This window comes from Camarhynchus parvulus, chromosome 20 (genome assembly GCF_901933205.1).
Source record: "Camarhynchus parvulus chromosome 20, STF_HiC, whole genome shotgun sequence".
Lineage (NCBI taxonomy): Eukaryota > Metazoa > Chordata > Aves > Passeriformes > Thraupidae > Camarhynchus > Camarhynchus parvulus.
The window spans coordinates 4,426,092-4,447,327 of record NC_044590.1 but is presented as its reverse complement, the minus strand read 5'-3'; the positions used below and the strand labels follow the sequence as shown (position 1 = coordinate 4,447,327).

Here is a 21,236-nt window from a genome sequence, read left to right as displayed (position 1 = left end):
GGAATGGAGTAGAGGAATAGAGTGAGAAACACAAGATATTGGGTCAAAGAAAAGATGGGTTGTAAATTCAGGAAAGAAAAGACTATAATTTCTCCTTTCTTTATTTTTTAGCAATCAAAACCTGTTATTGCACTATGCCGAAAAACTCTGCCATGCTCAAAAAAAACTTTGTAAACCTTTCACCCATTCTCTGATTTTAACTGGCTGTTCTCTGTGTTGTGACCCTTTCTTCTACAACTGGGAAGCTTTAAGACATCCTGGACAGCTAGAAAGATTTGATAAGAGAAAACTCAGAGCACTCCCAAATCCTTTGCTAAATCTCCCTTTTTCTTCCCCCACAGCATGTCACTAAAGATTTCCTAAGTGAAATGTACTTAATGAAGTTCCAGATATATATCCTCTTAAAATGACAGCCCTCAGAAGCAACTGTTTTTAAAGCAAAAGAATATTGGAGAATTAAAAACCTGCCGACCCAAGGAAGTTAGCCAACCCCAGGAGGGGATTTATTTCAGTGCCTTCCAATAATGGAGTCACAGAATGTATTTAAATTTCTCAGCCCCACACCCGTGCCTGAGATGCTGAGGACTTTAGAGATAATGAAGTAATCCAGCACAAATGCGTGTTTGCCAGAGCTGTGTGGATATCCAGCCCAACCATGATGGTGCTGGGTGTCTACATTCAGACAACTGAATGCGCCTCTCCAAGGCCAGATCTGGGTTGAGGAGGAGAATTAGGATATTTTGTATAGAACCAAAAAGCAGAAAGAGGCACAAAATCTACAAGAAACCATTCAAATTTGAGGGAAATGCTACAGGTGGAAAAATGTCAGGCCAGAAACATGGGTAGATATGTGATAGAGGAGCATCAGCGTCTGATTTCTCCTTGAAACTGCAGCCTGACTGACACAGCAGAGATGATGGCAACAGCATCTGATCCCCACACAGGGATCTGGTGGGGCAGCCCAGGGCAATTTCCATGGCAGCACAGCACAGAGTAACGAGGGCATCTCCCTCTGCATTTCCTCTGACTCCAGAGATTCTGTCAGTGCCACGTGGCCCCGTCACACCTCCCTGCACACAGGTAGCTCACACCTGCCTGGAACCTCCTTCCCACTGCACAATTCCATGGAAAGCACGGGGTGGGGATGTGGTCAGGGGCTTCTCCCTCTGGATCCTGCACAGGGGAGGAGAGAAACCCCTGCTAAATGAGACACTGAGCCAGGAGACAGCTCTGGAGATGCTCAAATGAGAGGGCTCATGACAAATGGGGATGGCGAGCGATGGCTGACGGGCACTGCCGTGGGCCGGGGGTTGTCTGTGCTTTGATAATATTAGATGGTATTTAATATTAATGAAAATTTAAATGATATTACTAATATAATTATATTGCAATATTAATTATAACATTAACCTAGCTGCACAAACCAGCAGGCTAGAAAGCCAAATGCCAGATCAGTTGATGTGTCACATCCATGCATTGTTAGGTGTCTCCGTGGTGCTGAGGATGGATGTGCCACTCACCCTGTGAGTGACAGCTGCTGAAGCACTGCACAGGCAGGAGGGTTCCAGGAGCAACCCATGCAGGAATGCCCAGCACATGGAACCTGCTGCTCCTCCTGCCTCTGCCTCCTGTGAGGTGCTGCAGCTCCAGCTCACTGAGATTACACTCTCCAGCATGGAGAGGAGCTTGTATTATTCTTGATTTTACACCAAGTACTACATGTGTCCAATCTGAGAGAGACCAATAGAGTATTTTTTAATATCTCCCCCCCACATTTTTTTTTTCATGACAGAAAATTGAAATTTGTAATGGAACTATCGTTCCTGTTTTTGTTTTTTTTTAATCACCGCTCTTTGGCAATTTCTGAGGTCTGAAAAATTCATTACCACTAACTTCCATCAAGGGTGTTCGTGAAACCAAAATTACTTAATCAACTCAATTTAGCTTCTTGTGTAGACCTAATTCAGAAAAACTTTATCTTCTTGAATTGTTATTGCAATTAATTATTTCCCCCCCCTTTTTTTTTTCTGCAGCAGACGACATTTCAGTAATTAGATATTCTATAAAAATGAGTTATTCATTCAGAAGAGCTTCACTTTTATATTTGATTAATCACATTACCACTGAGGTCTGGGTTTTGTCTCCAAGGAAAGTTTAATGACCTCATTTTAATCCTTCTTTTAACCACCAGGCAGGTATCAATGAGAAGAAATAAAATTATCTTCTTTTTTCTTTTTCTCTGCTTTATTTCACAATCTCGAGATTACATTTGATGCTTTTTCTGTGTGACTGACCCATTTAGAAGGAAGTATCTAGCTGATTCCAATTAGGTTCAGGGCAGAATCAGGCTAAACAGAGCCTTGAACTGTGCCTTAATAACTAATGCTCAGTGTAATGGAGAGGAACCAGAACTGCTTTACCACGTGGCAGCCAGTTTAAAGCTCTGTACATGATTAATTTAGTGATAATTTGAAAATGAATGTACTGAAAGGAAATACACAAAACAAAAGGCACTGTAAATTTAGGTTTTGATTAATGGGGTCTATTAGGAAGAGACTTCTATCAAGAAGATGACTATTTTCTTTTAAATCAGTGCATATATACCCACACAATGTAATGGAATAATTCATATAAACCACAATTTATCTGCGAGTAGAGACTTGGATATGATTGATGACTGTTTCCCTGGCATCAGCATCTATCTGTGCTTTGGATCCAGCAATATGCACATCTATATCTGCTATTTATACATATACATCTCTGTATCTCTATCTGTTTGGCAGTCTCAAAGGTATCTCATCCTTTCTGTCATGTTCTACACTGGTGTAAAGGCTTAACAGACATCACAGAAGAGGCTGATGCTTTTTTCATTAAGACATGAGGAATTATTGTTTTCTCATGAAGTGAGAAATAGCTTTCATTTTAGATGAAAGAGGTGATAAAATAAAGAACAAAAGTTGAGCGCCCACAAGAGAGAAGGAAGTGTTTCTTGTGCTCCCTAGCACAGCACTGGAAGGACCTCCAGGCACTCAGAGATGCTGCGCCTGGGAAAGCCCCAGTGCTCCCAGGGAATCTGCACTGGGAGCTGGGGATCACCCTCATCTCTCACCGAATTAAACTGTGTGGGCATCTCACCTCCTCAGCCCCACTGGACAGGCTTTGCACTGAGGTAGGGATCCATCTCTAAAGGCCAGCTGGACTCCAAAGGCAGATCAAGGTGTAAATAATTTCCTAATCACGGTTAACCTGCGTGTCTACAGCAAACACCTGGAATAATTATTGTGGTGAGTTCAGCACAAGGCTGTAACAGGATGGGAAGAATGAATATTGTTTCTCCTTTTGCTCTGTTTGTTAGTGCTGCCTCCCAACCTAACATTCTTAATCTAAATTCATTGTTCATGGCAAAGGTTGTCACCGGGACATGCAACAAGAGGCAGAAAGCCCATTTCAATTTATAAGCACTGGGGTCTTATTTAGGAAAACTAGACTGATTTGTGGTTTTTAAGACTTCACTGACTGTATATTTAATGGAAATGCACACAGAATTAGGTAGATGCACACATACCCAAATACTACTGGGCATATCTGATTCACTTGAATATAATAATTTATTTCAGTTAGAGGCTGACAGCTCTGTAACAGCCCAGGCTTTGCTGGGTACTTTGGCTGAGCCTCGTTTTGACTGGAAAATTGCAAGTGAACACAGTCATCTGGGAATTTCCATGAAAGCATAATTGATTTTTAACAATAAAGCCTGTCTGCAGGACTGTACAGAACTCAGGGTTTGTCTTCAGCTGTAAAACAGCACAGTCCTGCACATTCCCTCACCACAGCACTGGTCCTTCCCCTTGCCAGCCCTGACCTGTGCCACCTACTTCAGTTCTTGTGTGACAACTGCCTCTAAATTATGCCACGGGCATAGTTTTGATGATTTAAAAACGTGTGTGATCCAGGCTAATCTACATCCAAATGTCACTGCAGACTTTCTGAATGGCACAGGGGTAGTGACAGGGACAGTGAGACCTGCACGGACACCTACACATGCACCTTTAGTCTGTACACTGGCAAGTCATGTACACAGGGCTCAAGATTTAAGCCCTTAATCTTTTCCAGGGTCTAGGAACAGGAGGAGGCAGATGGACACGTGCCAAGCTCCTGGGAGATAGCAAGCTAGCCACTTTCACCAGTTCTTCTTGGATCAGCCTGTTAAGATCTCTTTTTAGGAAGCCCTCAAAGGCATCCTGGTCCAATTTTCTGCCTGTAGGAAATCCCAGTGACATCCCACTCCTGCTGGGCTCTCCCTCCACAGCGTAAGATGAATTTGTAAAACATGAGCATGCATGTAAAAGGGATTTCTCATAACACTCCTGTGTTCCAAATGCTTCTGGCTACATCTGCCTATAAATGTGTTTAGGAAACCCCAAGGCAGCCTGACGTGGATGCAGATTTTGGTTTCCTACGACCATTAAATATCATTTCTCCAAAGCAGACCTATTTGCATCTTTGCATCCCAGTCACTTGGAAGTCACAATCTTTCAGCCTGAAGGAAGAGCTGAGGTTTTTTTCCCTGCTACTTTGCTATTTTGAAGCTCACCGTTGCAAATGGAGCTCAGCAGGATCTGACTGAGGGGGCTGGAGCCCAGGCAAAGCATTCACCCAACTTGCAAAAAAGTCACATTTTTACAGTTCACATCAGCTATTTCTGTGCAGTGCTGCTCTTGCATAGGTTGATGCACAGCTATTTTCTCTCCTCAAACAAACAATGAATGTGAGAACAAACACATTCAGAACAGGGAATACAATTTTAGGTTATGCTTGTTTGCTTTGTTTCCACAATTTTGGCAAGTTCACAGAGCAGGAGGCTAAGTGAGAGCTACACCATGGCTGTGAAAAAGGAAATACTAATGCCCTTGTTTAAGGCACTGAAACTGGATTACTATATCCAAATTGGGTCAGAAGAATGAAAACTGAGCAGAGTGTGGAGCACAGCAGGGTCAGCAAGATAACCAGGGAAGGGAAGCTGTAAAGCAGAAGGGGTTGGAGGATCTTGGCTTGTTTTGCTTCATGGAATGAAATACAAATGTACACTGGTAAATCACAGGGGAGAGAAAATGGGAAGGAAACATGAGAATGGGAGAAGGAAGAACTATTTCTGGTGAAGGCAATGCCAGCAGGGCAGGGATGCTCCAAGAGCATCTTCACTCTCAAATTCCAAAGCACTGCTCAGAATGGGCTCATTAACACCTCCCACAGCACTCGAGGAACCAGGACACCTGCACAGAGAAAGGTCAGACATTTTTGGCAGTGTGGTGCCAAAACCAAGAAGCCCTTTTAACCTGGGTCTCTCTCTGTGTTCCTTTGTGCAGGAAGCACTGGGCTGTTCTCTGCAGCTTCCAGCACTGCCTGACCCAGCCCAGCACGAGCCAGGCTAACTCAGCCTCACTGCAGCAGCCAGGGGTGAGCCTGCTCTGACAATATTCATTACACAGGCCAGGTAGAAACTGGCAAGAACTGCTTTTCCCAATGTGCTCGCAACAAGGACTTGCTCCTTCACTGATTAGCCAAGTCCATGTTGAAACCAGATTAACCTTACCCAGAAACAGGTCCCTCCTGCCCCAGCACAGCCTCTCTGAATCCAGGTTACTCCTCACCAGCAGCTCTGCTTTGAGTTCAGCCAGTCTTTGGCCAGCAAAGCCCAGCACTGCCCTGTGAGCTGGGAAGCACCCACCCATCTCCAACAGTCCAGTCCTAAACCTTTGGAGCTGTTCCTAGCTCAGTGTCAGGATCAGCCAGCGAGGCAGGGAAGGGGATGCTGTCCCAGAGCTGCCTCTTTAAAACCGACTCCACTGGATTCGGCTTTGGACGAGGAGATTCTCAAAGCAGTGACAAAGGGCAAATTTTAAAGTAGCTTAAAATAAGACCTCCTAAGGCTCAGGAGATTAAAGAACTTGAATAGCCCAGTTTCTTTCTTCCCTTTATTTCCCTCCAATTTTTTTTTTGAGGGGTTGATTGCCAGGCAGGTTTTCCCAAGAATCCACAAACTCAAGTAATCATGAGCACTTTAGCCCTGTGAAATAATATTTTCCTTACATGGGCTACTATAAAAACAAGTTCTGCACAGTAGGCAAATTTAAAATAACTTTTAATTAACATTTCAGACACAGAAGTCTGATCATGCAAATTCATCTGCGTCTCCTCTCTGTGCCTGATTGTTCCTGATTGAATATGATAAAAATAGACTTTGAATGAGTCAAGTGTGGGCATGGATTTCTTTCACTTCTCCTCCCCTCTGATTATGCATTTTCTTAGATAAAGTGGAAATCCTTGAATGGCTATTAACAGTATCATGGGTCAGACTGGAAAGGGCATCCTGCCTGAGAGGAGTTAAAGATTTCACTGGAATTAAAGGTGTTCCTCCTGTGAGCAAGAAAGATACTTCAATCTTATAAAAACCCGAGACTATCCAGCATTGTTCTATCTCAGCTGACTTTTAATCTCTGAAATACCAACTCTAATTTCACTGCATCCCCTGTATCTGAGGTAAGCATCTGACCAGAGGCTATGGATCCATATTAATATGGAAAAACCACAACCCACTTGCTCACAGGAGATAAATATTTGAAGGGAGACTGAGGAATTTCCCCATAATTAAGACATGTCAGAGGACATGGCCCTGTTATAAGTAACAAGGACTCTGGATAATGGAGGGCACAGTGATACCTTCATCTTACAACAGTAAAAGAGCCAGTAAAAATTCCTACAAAGCCTTTGTAACACAGTCCAGTTAAAATGTCAATATTTTACAATAGCTTGGTGACTTGGCAGGTGCAAAATCCACCGAAACATCCACAGAAATGAATGAGTCACAGAAAACTTGGGCATGGGGGACTAAAATACCCTTTTCTATGGCATCTGACCCAGAGCCTGTGGGCATGGGCTGGTTGGGCACTTTGAGGAGTCAGTGCTACCTCTCCTCTTTTGCAGAGGGAAGAGTTGCCTCCCTTCATTAATTTTTGCAAGCAGCAATGTCACATGAAGAATACAACACTGTGGACAGGCTGAAGTCCCTTAGATAGCCAGAAGAGCATTCCCTGGGTCACAATCCTGCATTAAACCATTAAAAATGCCCCAAACAGCTGCCTGTGATGTTTATAGTGTTTCAAGGGATGCTCCACTCTTGTGGTGTCTCTCAGGAGACACTTCCCCACTGCTGGCTGCTCTCTGATGATTCTCAGCACAGGCACAGGTAGCACTGCAGATCAAAACAGCCATTCACCATCACAAAAAAGAGCGGGACAGGACCAGAGCAGGCACCTGGTCCTCGCTGTGCCCAGTGCCTTGCAGCTTGCTGCCGGTAATTCCCACAGCTGTCAGGACTGGCCAGGCTGATGGAGACTGGCCTTAGAGTTAACAGCAGACTTGAGTTCCAAATTGTTTCATCCAAGGACGCTGATTTCCATCCTCCCATGTAATTTCAGAACCCTTTGTTTGAGAAGGTGGGGCTCCTTCTTCTCCTGCCTTTCAGGTGATGGACCAAAGGATGTGAAACCCACTGACATCAGTTTTCATGGAAGCACCCCGGAATTCTGGAATTTTACTTTATAAAATCTTCATTTTGTACCTTTAAGGATCTTCTCTGTAATTTTATCGCTCTTTTACCACCTCTCATCCAGCAGTACACTTTGATGCCAGCCCATCTGGTATTTTGGATGTCCATTCACCACCACACCTCTGCTGGCTGTGCCACTCTGGCATTGCTGTGCCTGTGTCTGAACCTGCATGTGGTCCATGCACTCAGCCCCGTCCCCCTGCCCTGTGCTTGCTGCAGACGTGCCCTGACTCTCTTGACCATCACAGTGGATGCCTTCCTCTCTCCCATCCTGTTGTTAAATTTTACACAGCAACATTAATTCCTGCTGCTGAATACATGAGCTGTGACACCAGCATGGTGCAGTGTCCTCCTGAGCTACATTCCCATCCAGAAACGATTAAGTCTGAAACCACCCTGGCTGAATGACAGGTAATTTAAGAGCTCTATAGGGTGGGCCTCTGTATCTGTCTGGGATGAATACAGCTCCTGAGTTCCTCTCATCTGGCTGCTTGCCAAGAGCAAGCCACAGTTTCAGTTATTCAGTCTATTTTTGTTTTTACAGCAGCATCTCAATACAACTATTTAAAATAAAAATATACAATATCTCTCCAAACAGTCCACAGACTTAAAAGAGACCATGGGCTTTCTCACTCTCTGAGGAGCTATAGATTTCCTGGAAAGTGATTTTTGCTATTTTTTTAGAGGTGTTAAAATGCAGATCAGACTATTTGAGGACAGCGAGGAGATTCAGCTCAGGCTTAAAGAAACTCATCAGCCTGACGCTGTTCCCTCTGCCAGTAAGAGAAAAAACATATTATACTTTCATACTCACATGAAATTCAGCCTGGCTATACCCAGGAGTATATCAAAGATATTTGTTTCCATAGAATCACAAAGTATTATTGTAAAACACCCTTGGTTCTCAACTCTTTATAGAGAAGTCCCATGTGCCACTGTGTAAAGCCCTTTGGCCCTTGCAAAACTCTTTATTCAATGAGTGAAATTAGAGAAATAATGGTACACATCAACTCTGCTTAGAGGAAAACTAGCATTTTCTAATCCATTTAACACAATTCTATGGGTAATTCTCTTGATGGCTTTTATTCCTTCCAGGTTTAATACACACCGAGACATTAAATACTCAGAATTCACCTGAAAGAAAATTTCCATTATCCCACCTTCCATCAGCTTTGAAAAGTGCCATTAAAATACTACACATCTGGAAGGGATGCTGCCCTGCAGAAGGCACCAATGTGCTCGTGCAAGGAACCCTGACCCAGCTCACCCTGGTCCCCAAAACTTCACCTCCCAACCTGCACTGGAGACAAGGACCCCACGGCCTGGGTCATGCGAACAACCTGTGCTGAAGTGACATGGCCACTAGATGTCATTCCTTTTTCACTCAAAGGGAGGGCAGAGAAGCATTTACCTGGCAGAATAAAGTCCCCGCACACACCAGGGAGCTGTGGCAGTGCTGTGGTGCAAGGTCCTGCAGCCCCACAGGCACAAACCTCCTTCCAGAGAGAATAATTCTGTCCTGGCAGGAGAATGGACCACAAAGCCCAAGACCCGTGCTGTATTTTTATGGCTCTCCATAATAATTGTACCATATTGAAAGAGATGTTTAACCACAATTTTACAGCAGAAATATTGGAGTATCCATGATGGACACACAGCACACGTGTGCTGATACATCCACTGCAGCAGCAGCACAGCCTGGGGATTGATCCCCAGACCTGAAAACATGTTGGGTGTCCACTTTGCTGAGACTCAGGAGGAATTTGGTGCCTTTTTTTCTTCTTAGAACCTATGTCCAAGTCACTGTGTGAGAAAATGCTGTCTGGGAGCTGAGCATGTCATAGCCCCAAGCCCAGCTCCCCATGGAGATGGGAAGGAAGGACCCAGACTCCAGAACTGACATGAATCCAGTTTGGGTCCACAGGGGCATAAACTGGGCTCTGCATGACTTCCCTGAGTTCTGTGACATATCTGCAGTTTGTAAGAGTATAACTAAGTGGAAACTTTGGTCCTATGCTAATAAATATTTAGAGACCCTTTAGGACGGAATGAAAGTTCAGAATTATATAAATAATAAAAACATTCCTCCAAGGATGTTCAGTGACTTGAGCACAAAGAAGTTAGACCACCTGTATTTGAAAGGATTTGATGCCTATTTAAGATACATCACTTACTGCTCCTTGTTGACCCTCATATGAATACAGACAGGGGGTACACAAGCACTTCCCATTTATTAGCATATAGACCTCTGCACTGCTCTGTGATTTCTAAATTTACCATGCACATTTCAGATGTTCTACATCTATGGATTATGAAGGCTGGAATGAACCAGACCACATCATTTCACCTTTCAAATCTTCATTTTTACCTTAACCAGCTCTAAAAATTTGTCATTTGCAATCTCTGTTTTTTTTCCCCTTGCCCTCCAGGAATACCTTGGAACACATGAGAACAGAAGAGAAGACTCTGCTAATAGAACATAAGAAAAATCTTTAACTGATTAAAACCAGATGTACTGAAGAATGTCTACACATTTACTGCCAGCACACACAAATACATCTGTTAGAGCTATCAGTGAAATACAAATTTTACCAGCTACCTGCTACCATTTAGAGCACTTACAGCCCTCTTGAAATCATATCCAAGCCATAAACCCCAAATATCTCTCACTGCTCAGGATTTCACTCAGAAGTATTAATAACCCTGATATGTCTACAGCCAATTGCTATGAAACAACTGCATCCTCTTTGGTGCAATCAGACATGGGCTGTTTGCCACGTTATTTCTGCTCCTTCAGTGCCTTGGCCAAATCATTCACCAAATAGTTTTGCTGGTTCATGAATCAATCTTTTTCCTTTTTCTCGCCTGAAAGTCTTTATTCCACAGTTATCCATCAGAGTTCCTGCTATCTGCCCGAGCAGCTTGGAGAGACAGCAGATACCAACACCCATGAGTTAAAAGCAGTGTGTGCATGCATCACCCTGCTGCTGTGGGGGTACTCACAGTGCTGGTGGTGAATTCAGGGGGGTTGTCATTCACATCTGTCACTGTAATGATGGCTGTGGCCGTGTTTGAGAGGCCATAGTTCAGATTTCCTTCCATATCTGTTGCTTGAACAATCACTATGTACTGCTGAACTTTCTGGAAAAAAAAAAAAAGAAGAAAAGATGAGACACAAAAACGCACCCTGTGAAACACCTTGGTTTACTTTCCATATACAAGTGTGATCTTTAAGTAGACTAAGAAGCTAATTGGATTAAAAATGTTAGTAAAAAAAAAAAAAAATTTTCTGCATCATTTTTGAAGTGATTTTTGCACACATTCGTGGACCTCACCTGTCTCACGGGAAAATAAAAGTCTTATGGGCAAAATTCCCTGGTTGAAGCTGACATTTTTATTAACTTTTAAGTATTTTCTGCAACATTAGCTTCTGTCTTCTGAAAACCAGTAAAAGTTTTGTTCATGTGTTTTCACCAAAAACATTGCTAAGAACATTATACCCCCAAAATTGACATCAACATTGCCTGGCAGCCCTCCAGCTCGTTCTGCTCACACAGTTTGACGCCCAAAAAGCATTAAAATGCTTTTCGTGTTTCAATCCTTACCACAATCTTGGTAAATAAGGAGAATTTAAGTCCAGTATGGAAGAAAAAAATAATTCAGTGCAATAAACAGCAGTTCAGCAGAACTAATTTAAATTCCTGAGCACCCCCTACCACACAGCTCTCAAAGGAACAAACCTCACAGAGCCAGCCATAAAAATCACACAGTGAAGTTCTAAAGGATGCTGTAAGTCAATGCAACTGGAAAATAAACCTGAATAAAAGAGGAGAGGCCATCTGATGTTGCATGTGTACATATCTTCCTGGGATCTCTTTACTTAGGAATATCTGCCTGCATCAAGAGAACTCTCCTGATCTTTACAACTGGCCTCAACAACAAATTTTCATTTAGACTTGTGGAATTTACTGTTGATTACTGTCATGCTCACAGAGCACTCTACAGGCAGATGGGAAAGCAAAGCTCCTCTCCTGGAAAGTGGGCAAAGGGAGGCAGGAGAACCAGAGAAGGATCCAGGCAAAAGCTCAACACAACCCTGCTCCTTAAGGCTGCAGGGGGCACATCAGAGAGCCCCAAAGGTGTGCAAACCAAGTGGAGGCAGAATTTTATGCAGGAAAAGCTTTTTTGTGAAGTCAGGTGGAGGGACTTGGGTGCAAGGAAAGACCAACTGCCCCCAGAACACAGCTCAGGGACCAGGGCTGCTCCTTCAAGGTGCCAGTGCTTTGTGTGTAAAATGTCAAATGTCCTCTGAAGTTTCAAAGGGCAAGAATTAGGTCAATTAGGTCTCTTTATTCCCATATAAACATCCTTGAAGTGCTGTAACTGCCTCAGTTCTTTAATTCTTCTGAGTTGCCAGAATAAGAGATCTGCATTTTAGCTTTATCTTGATTCCAGGGCTTTTAATTGACCTGCTAAATTGACAAGACATCACACTTAGGGATCCATCAGCACCTTGCAACTGGAATATATTATGGAAATGCACTTTCATTATCTCTTCCTATCTTGTATAATAAAACATGAGGGAGAAACTATTGTTAGCCCTTGTTTTGGCTCATGCAAGAAGGTTCTGTTCATTACTCCATTTGTAAAGCACGGCACAAGGCTGAAATGTCCTTATTAGTGAATGTAATTTCTATTTCACATCTAGCTTTTCCTTCCTTATTCTCTGTTATAGACTACCTGGGAAGCTGATGGAGGTATTTCCTAGCAGGCCAAATACTCTGGTTTAAATAACAGAAGGTTTAAATCATAGAAGTGGGGAGGATACTTAAAAAAGTAGCAGCAATCAGATTTCACATAAATGAGAAAAACACATCTGTGTGCGTGTACTCACAGACCCCAGGTTTACAACAGAGTTGCTTTCTTTAACAAAGCACTGTTCCCTGAGCTCTGTAATGTTAATAAAAAAACCCCACAAATTCAGAGCATTAAATTAGAGAAGTTTAAAAGAAAGATGTTGATCAGATCATACAACAAAAAAAAAGAGAAGGAAAATGGCCAGAATTTATTATAATGTGCAAATGTACCAGCCACAAGGAGCTGGTGTAGAAGGATGGAAAGAAGGGAGGGATGGCAAAGGAACACAGCATTTGTGCAACAAGTTCAGACAGTCCAAGCCTGGTGAGAAAATGTGGGAATTTCAGCAGATCCCAAAGGAATGGAGTGATCAGGCAGGACCATGATGGGAATGCACATGTTGGAGAGGTGCTGGATCTCAGGATAGCACTGGGTACACATCAGAAATGAGCTGCTGGGGGAACCCCAGAGACATCCCCAAAGCTGCACTCATTTCCACCAACTGAACACAAAACTACTGTGTTTAGAGCAAAAGTGGATTTTCACATGGAGAATGGTGTGGGAAGCTGTACAGAACGCAGACATAGGAAATCAGAGAAATATCTAGGTTAGAAAAGACCTTTACAATGAAGTCCAGCCATAAAGCCAACATTGCCAAGTCCCCCAAATCGAAACAGTCTGAGATCTGATCTGCCAAACCTTCAGGTTTCCATCCACATCCAGCTCCATCCCAAAGGCTCCAGCACTGTGGGCATACAGGGGTGCTCCTTTCAAGTGCCCAGTTTTAGTTTATAACTAATTCAATCTCTGGTGAGATTGGCCCCAGCAGATAACAAATTACTGGTTTTTTGTTTTTCTCTAGCTAATCTTTTTGCTTTTGTGCATTAAGCTGATTTTATTGAACTATTCAATCAATTTCAATTTCAGCATGTCCTTCCAATTTGTCACATCATCTCCAGGGGCATCTCAGTTTGTTGTCCTAATAATATTATTATTGTTACGACTATTAAAAAAAAAAAAAGGCAGCCTCATACCCCCAAGCATGAGAGACATTTTCTTGATGGCATTTTGATCATAGAGAATAATTCTTCTATTCTCTTTCTTTGCAAAAATGACATTTTAAATAGCACAGGGCAGAAACTACAGCATAGAGGCAAAGCAAAATGGTTCTAACATTTATTGTATGTTTGCTCTGATGGTGATGCTGGGGAACTCAGGAAATGAGTCTGTGGCCCAAGGGGGTCTAGACTAAAAACCCAGCCCCACTGAAGCCTGTGGGAGGTCCTGTGGCAAGTGTTTCTAATAAATCTAACAGATCTTCATGCTACAGCAAAGCAAATGTGCTGTTTCTATTCCAGCCAAGGAAAAAAACTCATCCTGATGAGTGCAGAGCTTTTAGTATGATCCAAAAACTAAGAAGGACTTTTAAAGGAAAAAATTATGAAGGAAGGAATAATTAAAGGAACTGTGGCAGATCTAATCTATCTGTTCTTCTGTCAGTCATCTCACACAGTGCCCCAAAGAAATACATCAGCTGAACTCCAGAAGATGGGAATTGGTTGAAGGAATTTGTTAAGCTGGCTAATGGGAAATTAGTCAAGGGCTTGGTTAAACAGGTGCCTTGTACAGAAGGAATGGCAGCTTGGAAGAAGGTAACAGCATAATAGAAAAATGTGATCTAATAGCACAAAATACAGGAAAATGCAGCAAGGCACCAATAAAACAAAACTTTCCTGGAAGCTGTTCTCTTGGACACGAGGAAGGAGGGCTGTCCCCATGTCCCAGCAGCTCCCTGCTGCCGAGCAAGGGGCAAACACCCTGTGTGCAGCTCTGAGCAGGGCACAGCTGGCAATCCTGATCCCTGTGCCAAGCAGCCAGGGCTCCTAGGGATGCTGGGCACCAGCCAGGCCCTTGTGCTCACTGCTGAGCCCCCTGGATCCAACCAGGTGCTGGCACTGAAGAGCCCATCACAGGAGAAGAGCCTGGCTTGTTTAGTCTAGCAAAATGAAGGCTGATAGCAGATATGATTGCTGTCTATAAATAACATCAGGAGGATAAACACTAGGAAGGCAAAGAAGCAATTTAAACTAAAGGACAGTGTTGACACAAGAACAAATGGGTATAAACTGGCCATGAATAAATTTAGGTTGGAAATTAGTGGGTCCTTTACCAATAAAGGAGTGAGATGCTGGAGCAATCTAATACAGGGTCTGGGGAGCAAAAATGTTGAAAAGAATATATTAAATTAGGGCTAAATCCTCTTGGTCTAGGTTGAAATTATGACAAATTGAGCTAAAGCAGAAGGCAGATCTCTTAGCATTCTCTGTGTACAAACAACTTTCTAAAAAGAAAAAGAAAAAAACCCCTTTCAGTCCAAATAGCACAGACTGTTCATGTGAAAAGGCTTAGCACTGATGATTATCACTGAACCAGCCCATTCCACTGGCACACACAAAGGACCAGGTGCCCCAAACAAAATTACAGCCACTGCAAGTGGCTCCCCCCATCGAGATGGAAAGCACTGTCTCAAATCCCTGGCTGGGCTGAGCAGAGCCATGCTGAGACAGGGTATAAACAAGAGTAAATCGTATTCAGAGACAGAGTAGAAAAGAACAAAGTATTTTAAAATGAAGCCCTAGTAATGGAGTGCTACCTGTGATCCCAATTTTCAAATGTGCACGCACGGTCTTTGAGAAATGTGGCTCTTGCCAGTTTACACAGGCAATTATTATACATCACACATGAGCTGGGGAACTGTGTATACCAAAGTCCAGAAATGCAGTAATTATGTGATTAAATTAATCTGCATTATGGACAAAGGGTTTGCAAAATGAGGAACTACATTTTCAAAGCCCTGTACAAATATTGTCCAATTAATTACTACTTCCTGAGAAATGTATGACTAGCTAATTTTAGCATCACGTCTGGTAAAGCAAATAAGGTTACCAGGATGTAGGATGTATTAGCAGGAATCCATTGGTGAAGGAGATAGGAAATCTAAATTCCATTTCTTCCCGTGGTTATCCTCACATCTCCTTCATATCTATGTTTTTTTCATCTCCCCTTAATTTTGCAACCCCAATGAGATGAATACAAGATGTTCTTGCGATTTGTTTTCTAAATCATTTTTTTGCATGCTACTGAAGACTTGATGTTTCATGTTTGTGTGTATCAGAGATGGCAAACACATCATTAATAAATACTGCACCAGAAGCAGGAAAGGCAATTTAAAAACAAATAAACAAACTCCCCCCAAACATTCACTTGACTCAAGCAAAAGTACTTTTTCCAGAAAGACCTAAATAGCCACCATTTATACAAAGCTCACAGGAAAAGCTTTTAAAGCATCTATCCCTTAATATTCCCTACTTAGCCTTGGTTAAATAAAAAAAGATTTCCAGCAGAAAGCCCTCCTCTGGAAGCTCTGGGATGAAGGCAGCTTTCACAGGACATCCAGAGAGCCCAGCACACCTGCAGCTCTCCCAGCCAAGGTGGTGCTGGGTGAGCCTCAGCCCTGTGCCAGAGCTGAGCAGAGACTTTGATAAACCTTGACTTTTTCATTTCTCACATCCAGCACAGCATCACGCTGTGGCTGCAGAGTTCTCAGCAGACATCAAACCCTGGATCTGGAAATCCCAGTGCACAGGCTGCTGCCTGAGCCAAAATGATGCAGCTTTGCTCCATCACTGCCTCACTGCACAGGACCAGCTCCTACCTGGGGTGCCCATGTTTCTGCCAAGACAGGCATAGAACAAGGGAGGAAATGCTATTTTTAAAACAAACTGGGGCTCTTGCTCAGTGCTGCACAGCCAGACAGGGAAGGAAACACGCAGGGTTGTTTTCTCCATTTGGCTGGGGCTGTATTGGCTTTTCAGCCAGCATGGCAAGGTGTTCCCCTTTCACAAGCCTCTGGTGTGTTTGATTTTATGAGCTGCCTGTGCTGGCAGAGCCCCAGGCAGGGCTGGTGCTGGTCTGGCTCTGTCCAGCAAGGCAGAGTTTGCTCTGCTGGGAGCAGCCCTGTGCTCACCAGGCTGCCTTTCCTCCTAGCAGAGATGCTGATGTGACACCTGGCCTGTCACACCCTGTGGGTTCCTGTGACCCTCCGACCAAAACCTGCAAACACCAGTGAACTCCTCTGTGCCAAGGACAGCCTCACAGTCCCAGCACCCACAGCAGCTTCAGCTCCAGTCTGGAGGAGCTGTTCCACCCCCTTCAAAAACCATTTTGTCTGATACAAATGAAGGTCCGTAGCCCAGCTCAGGATTTTCACTTGGCACTGGAGCTATATTGACATCCACCTTTAATGGCTTTCTCCTGGCAGGTTCATTAACACCCAGCAATTAAACTACTTCTTAACACTTTTCCCTCTCAGCACCTAAAACCCATAACCTGGGGGATCTCACACATTATACAACTTATCTTATTCTCTCTTAAGCTACTGCACTTTATGATAGAAAATTAATGTGTTACAATTTACACCTTTTAACCCATTTGGAACCACCAGCCACACCATTAACTTTTCCAGCTTCTCCCAGGGTGGGTGTTGAATCTCCCACATAAGTGCAAATGGGACCTGCTCCAGCTTTTAGCAGCTCTTTCCTCTTTTGTGTGGCAGTTTCTGAAAGCAAAACAGCCTCTGGTGGTGGGTACAACACCCAGCACTAGCCACCTGAGATTTCCTGTGAAAGCAGGAGGAAGTGCTTTAAAAGTTAACTGAAAGAAAGTGAATATGATCTTTTTATCACACAGAGGTTACAACATCAAAGAATGCCAGGAAGCCTTTCAGGAGCCCACTCTGTTTGGCCTTTTAGTAGCTTGAGACCAAACAGTTCAGTGGCTGCTGCCCACGGCTGCCTTTTCTTGTGTCATCCAGACAGGGGAAGCGCTGAAGTGGAAACTGTTCCTGCACTGGGTACAGAGCAGACCCCAGCAGGCATCCCAAAAAGCCTTCCAGCATCCTGGCCACCTCTCCCTGGAGCTCCCAGACAGAAGGTCTGTGAACCAAACAGAATTGCTCATGCACCTCATCTCATGGTGAGTGCCAGGACGCTGCTGAGCTGCTCCAGGAGCTCAGCTCAGCTCCAAGAGGGATCTGCCAGTTGTCAGGGATACACAGGGAAGCTCACAAATAGAAACTCCAAGCACTAAACAGCCCTGAGACTAAACCAGGAGGAAAAAAAAAGGAAAAAAAGAAACAAAACTAACCCACAGCAGACAAATAACTGGAAATGGTGAGACAGAGTGGAGATCCTGATGGATCATTTTAATGATTCTCTTAACAATGCCTGGTGCCAGCAATACTGTGCATAGGAAGGGCTGCATTAAAGTGGAAGAGAGGTGCTTTGAGTGCAATATGCTGCCACCACATTCATCTGAGATAGATACTTCTTTCCTTTTTTTTGGAGTTTTACCCCTAAGGGATTAGACACTGAGCCTGGGCTACCAAGGTTTTGAAACAACACCCAAGCTTGCAGTGAAAAATGTGGAATTTCAACGCAGCAACTTCTGCCCAAGGAAAGGAGCACACAGGAGAACATATCCACCAAAACAGTAAAGTGACCCAAACACACCTTGCAGAGGGTTTGCCAGGCTCTGAGGCCACAACATTTCTTGTCTGATATTTGAGCACAGGCACTTCTCAAAACTTGAATGAAGTGACTCAGGGCCTATGAGCTGACTTTAGAACTATTATCAGAATTATGATCAAAATTATTGTCAGAAACCCCATTGTTACAGTATCTCTGTCCTTGGATAGTATCAACTTTTCTGTTTAGAAAGACTAAATGACTAAACTGACTAAATGTCAGTTAATGAGCTTCTCATGGTAATTTCACTTATACCAGCCTCAGAATCACAGCCTCACTAGGAATGGGCATCTCTCTTTTCAGTGACCCAAACTCCAGATCAGATCTAAGTCCACAAGAAGGAAGGGGAGAATTAAGAAAACTGAATTACCTGCTTCTGACAGTCATACAAAGAGATGGCAGTGAGCTGGCATGAGCTACTGATAAATTTCACTAAAAAAAAGAGATGTGATTAATATCTTGGATAATGTATTTCAATTCTGACTGCAGCCACTGTGCCAAAACAGAGGAGGGTTGTGATTAAGCCTGCAGGCTGCAGCTTGGAAGATCTGGATTTCTTTAGCATTTTCCCAAACCCTCCCCAAGTGACCTTTAACAGGTCATTTAATTTTTCTGTGCATCAAAGAAATTGAAAATAACACTTCGAAATGAAATTAAAACTCTTTTTTATCTAGCAGTGATACCATGAGAAGAGAAATCCATTTGTTGGCTGGAACACAGCCACTGGGATGAGGGAGGCTGCAGAGCTGCCCAGGACAGAGCTGTGTGTCCATCTGCATCTCCCAGGAACGGGAACCAGCCCCAACCCAAGTCCCACCAACACTTTCCAGCCTTTATGCCCCACAGATTCCAGGTCGTCTCACAAAGAGCACTTAAAAGGAGACCTCAGGAATAATATGCCTTCTAACTTTTGGCTGAGGCAATTTCTGTAAAACCATGAAATTACATTTGGCTTTTCTTGAGCAGGGAGAGACGAGCAATAGTTCAAAGTCTGGGTGGTCACACAGCACCTGGTGCTGCAGAGAGGTGCCCTTTGGTAAATATGCCAGCAGTAAATTGATGCTGCTTCCAGGTAGTTTCTGCCACTTACTGACAAAAGCAGTGAGTGCTGAGACAGAAAAAACTCAAAATCTCAAGGCAGAGAAGGGAAAGTAAACAACAATCTCAGAAACATTTATTTTTTAGGTAAAAAACCAACCTTCTTTGGACTTGTGGAAAGCAAATTCCTCCTGCAGCGTGTAACTTCTTGGTGATTACCCAAAGGCCAGGCTTTAGGATAAAAAAATATCCTAGTTATGTCCATTGCACTCTTATAATCCACAAAACCTTTGCTGTCAAATGCTGCCAGAGCAATTTAATAAACAAGGAAAATGCCTTAATGTATTCTGAAACCTGAAAACCACCCATCATTAGCCCCGCATGCTGTTTTCCTACTTTCTCTGCTTTAAGCCATTTAGCTGCTACAGCTGTTTTTCTTGTAAGTCTGGCTCCTGTTTTTATCAGCCTGATTTGTTTTCTGGTATATCACGCTTGATTAGAAAGAGGAAGAAAAACCTTTCACAATTCAGGTAAAACTGCCTTCTTCTTTAAGCTCTGCCAGGCTGGAAGCTTGAAAAAGATCATCAGGAGGATCAGTGTAGGTGAATAAATATTCATAATATTGCTCATTACTTATACTTGGTCTCATTTTTGCAGAAAGCTTGAAATTCCACACTCATGACACCACTGATGCAGCCAGACCTTTTTATTCTGAGGAACATGAGGTTTTTAAAAAATCTATCAGTGCAGCAACTAAAAAAAATAACATCAATGTAATACATTGAAACCATTTTGTCTAATCCTATATGTATACACGTGCTATGAACAACACTAAAATCCTGGATTTTAAAATTATTGGCAGTCAGGAGCACAACACAAGTCTGGGGCATCTGTACTGTGTTGACTCCTTATGGTCTGGATAAAATAAACTCATTTGGTGTCATTCTTTATTCATTGCTGAGAATTATTTTAAGAAAATAGCTTGGCTAAGTCCCTGCTGGCTGCATATCATATGTGCCTTTTGAATTGAAGGGAATGTCCAAACAGAAAAGGACCAGGTTAGAGCCACAAAAGCAGCTGATTTAATTAAATTTGGCAGAAGGAAAGGTTAGTGGAAAACAGTCAAATAACAGAGAGGAGAGATTAATGTGAGATGCTCCCTATTGTATTTCTCTTAAGAGCTGTTTCACCCACTGTGGGCAGGGTCATGTTGTGTGGATCTGCTGAGGGAGAATGTGATTGACAACTTCTGGAAAAGAAATTCAGCTTGGTTGTGAAGTTGGAAATAGTAAAGGGGGCTTTTGTCAAAACCAGCTCTGCCTGCAAAGGCTTTGTTTCCCTGCCTTGGAAAAGGGCTACGTGAAAGTAGGAGCAATGCAAAAGATCTCCAGTGCTGTGAGAAAATGAACTGAAAACTTATCCTGTGAGTGAAGGAATTTCTTTTTCTGGCTGGAAATTCTGACCCATGACAAGAAACAAAGGCAGTTGAACATGAGCAATATTTGATCTTGCTTATTTTGTATATATTAATAATGTTAAAGATGTAACACACAGGAAATAAAGATATGCAGTTGATTCAATACTTGACTTGTACTATGTATTGGTGTAGAAGTGCTACAATTCAGACTGAATCTGATGGAAAAAACACTTAGGTCCAGAGCAAAATACAGTAATAAAGTTTGTGATAACTTATCAAATGCTACACGGCTACAATTACTTCAATGGTACAAATAATTCACTCAGCAAGGTCTAGGATTAATGGAGGATAAAGTGCTGCACTTTTCTGAAGGAGGCATCTCAGCTTTTTTTACAAGCTACTGATCTTGATGTTTATATCCAGTTGTATTAGACAAATAGAAAAGAAGGATTTTTTATTAAACATTGTATTAATGGACTTGAGAGGAGTCACAAGTGGGTAATAACGTGTACTCTTACAAAAGAAAGGCCACTAAAATGAAGAACTATTTTCAGAGAGAGTCTTAATAGAACAGGGCTTCCTGCTGGCTGTCAGCACTCACTGCTCTCTGGGCTACAGCATCTGGGGAATGAGACACAGAATTCCCACCTGGGGAATGAGATCCCAGGACAATATTGACTGCTCTACTGACCCATCATGGGTTTGCCACGGGAAGTGGCTGCAGGGCATT

The 21,236-nt window shown here is 42.9% G+C and overlaps 1 protein-coding gene across 4 annotated transcripts in view; it reads right to left on the bottom strand.

The window, feature by feature from the left end:
* CDH4 (cadherin 4) overlaps positions 1–21,236 on the bottom strand; it is a 416,711-nt gene that overhangs the window by 31,307 nt on the left and 364,168 nt on the right. For all 4 annotated transcript variants that reach the window (XM_030963158.1, XM_030963159.1, XM_030963161.1 and 1 more), the window contains one exon: positions 10,613–10,750. In XM_030963158.1, coding sequence (XP_030819018.1) covers positions 10,613–10,750 — 138 coding nt within the window. The remainder of the gene's footprint in view (positions 1–10,612; positions 10,751–21,236) is intronic.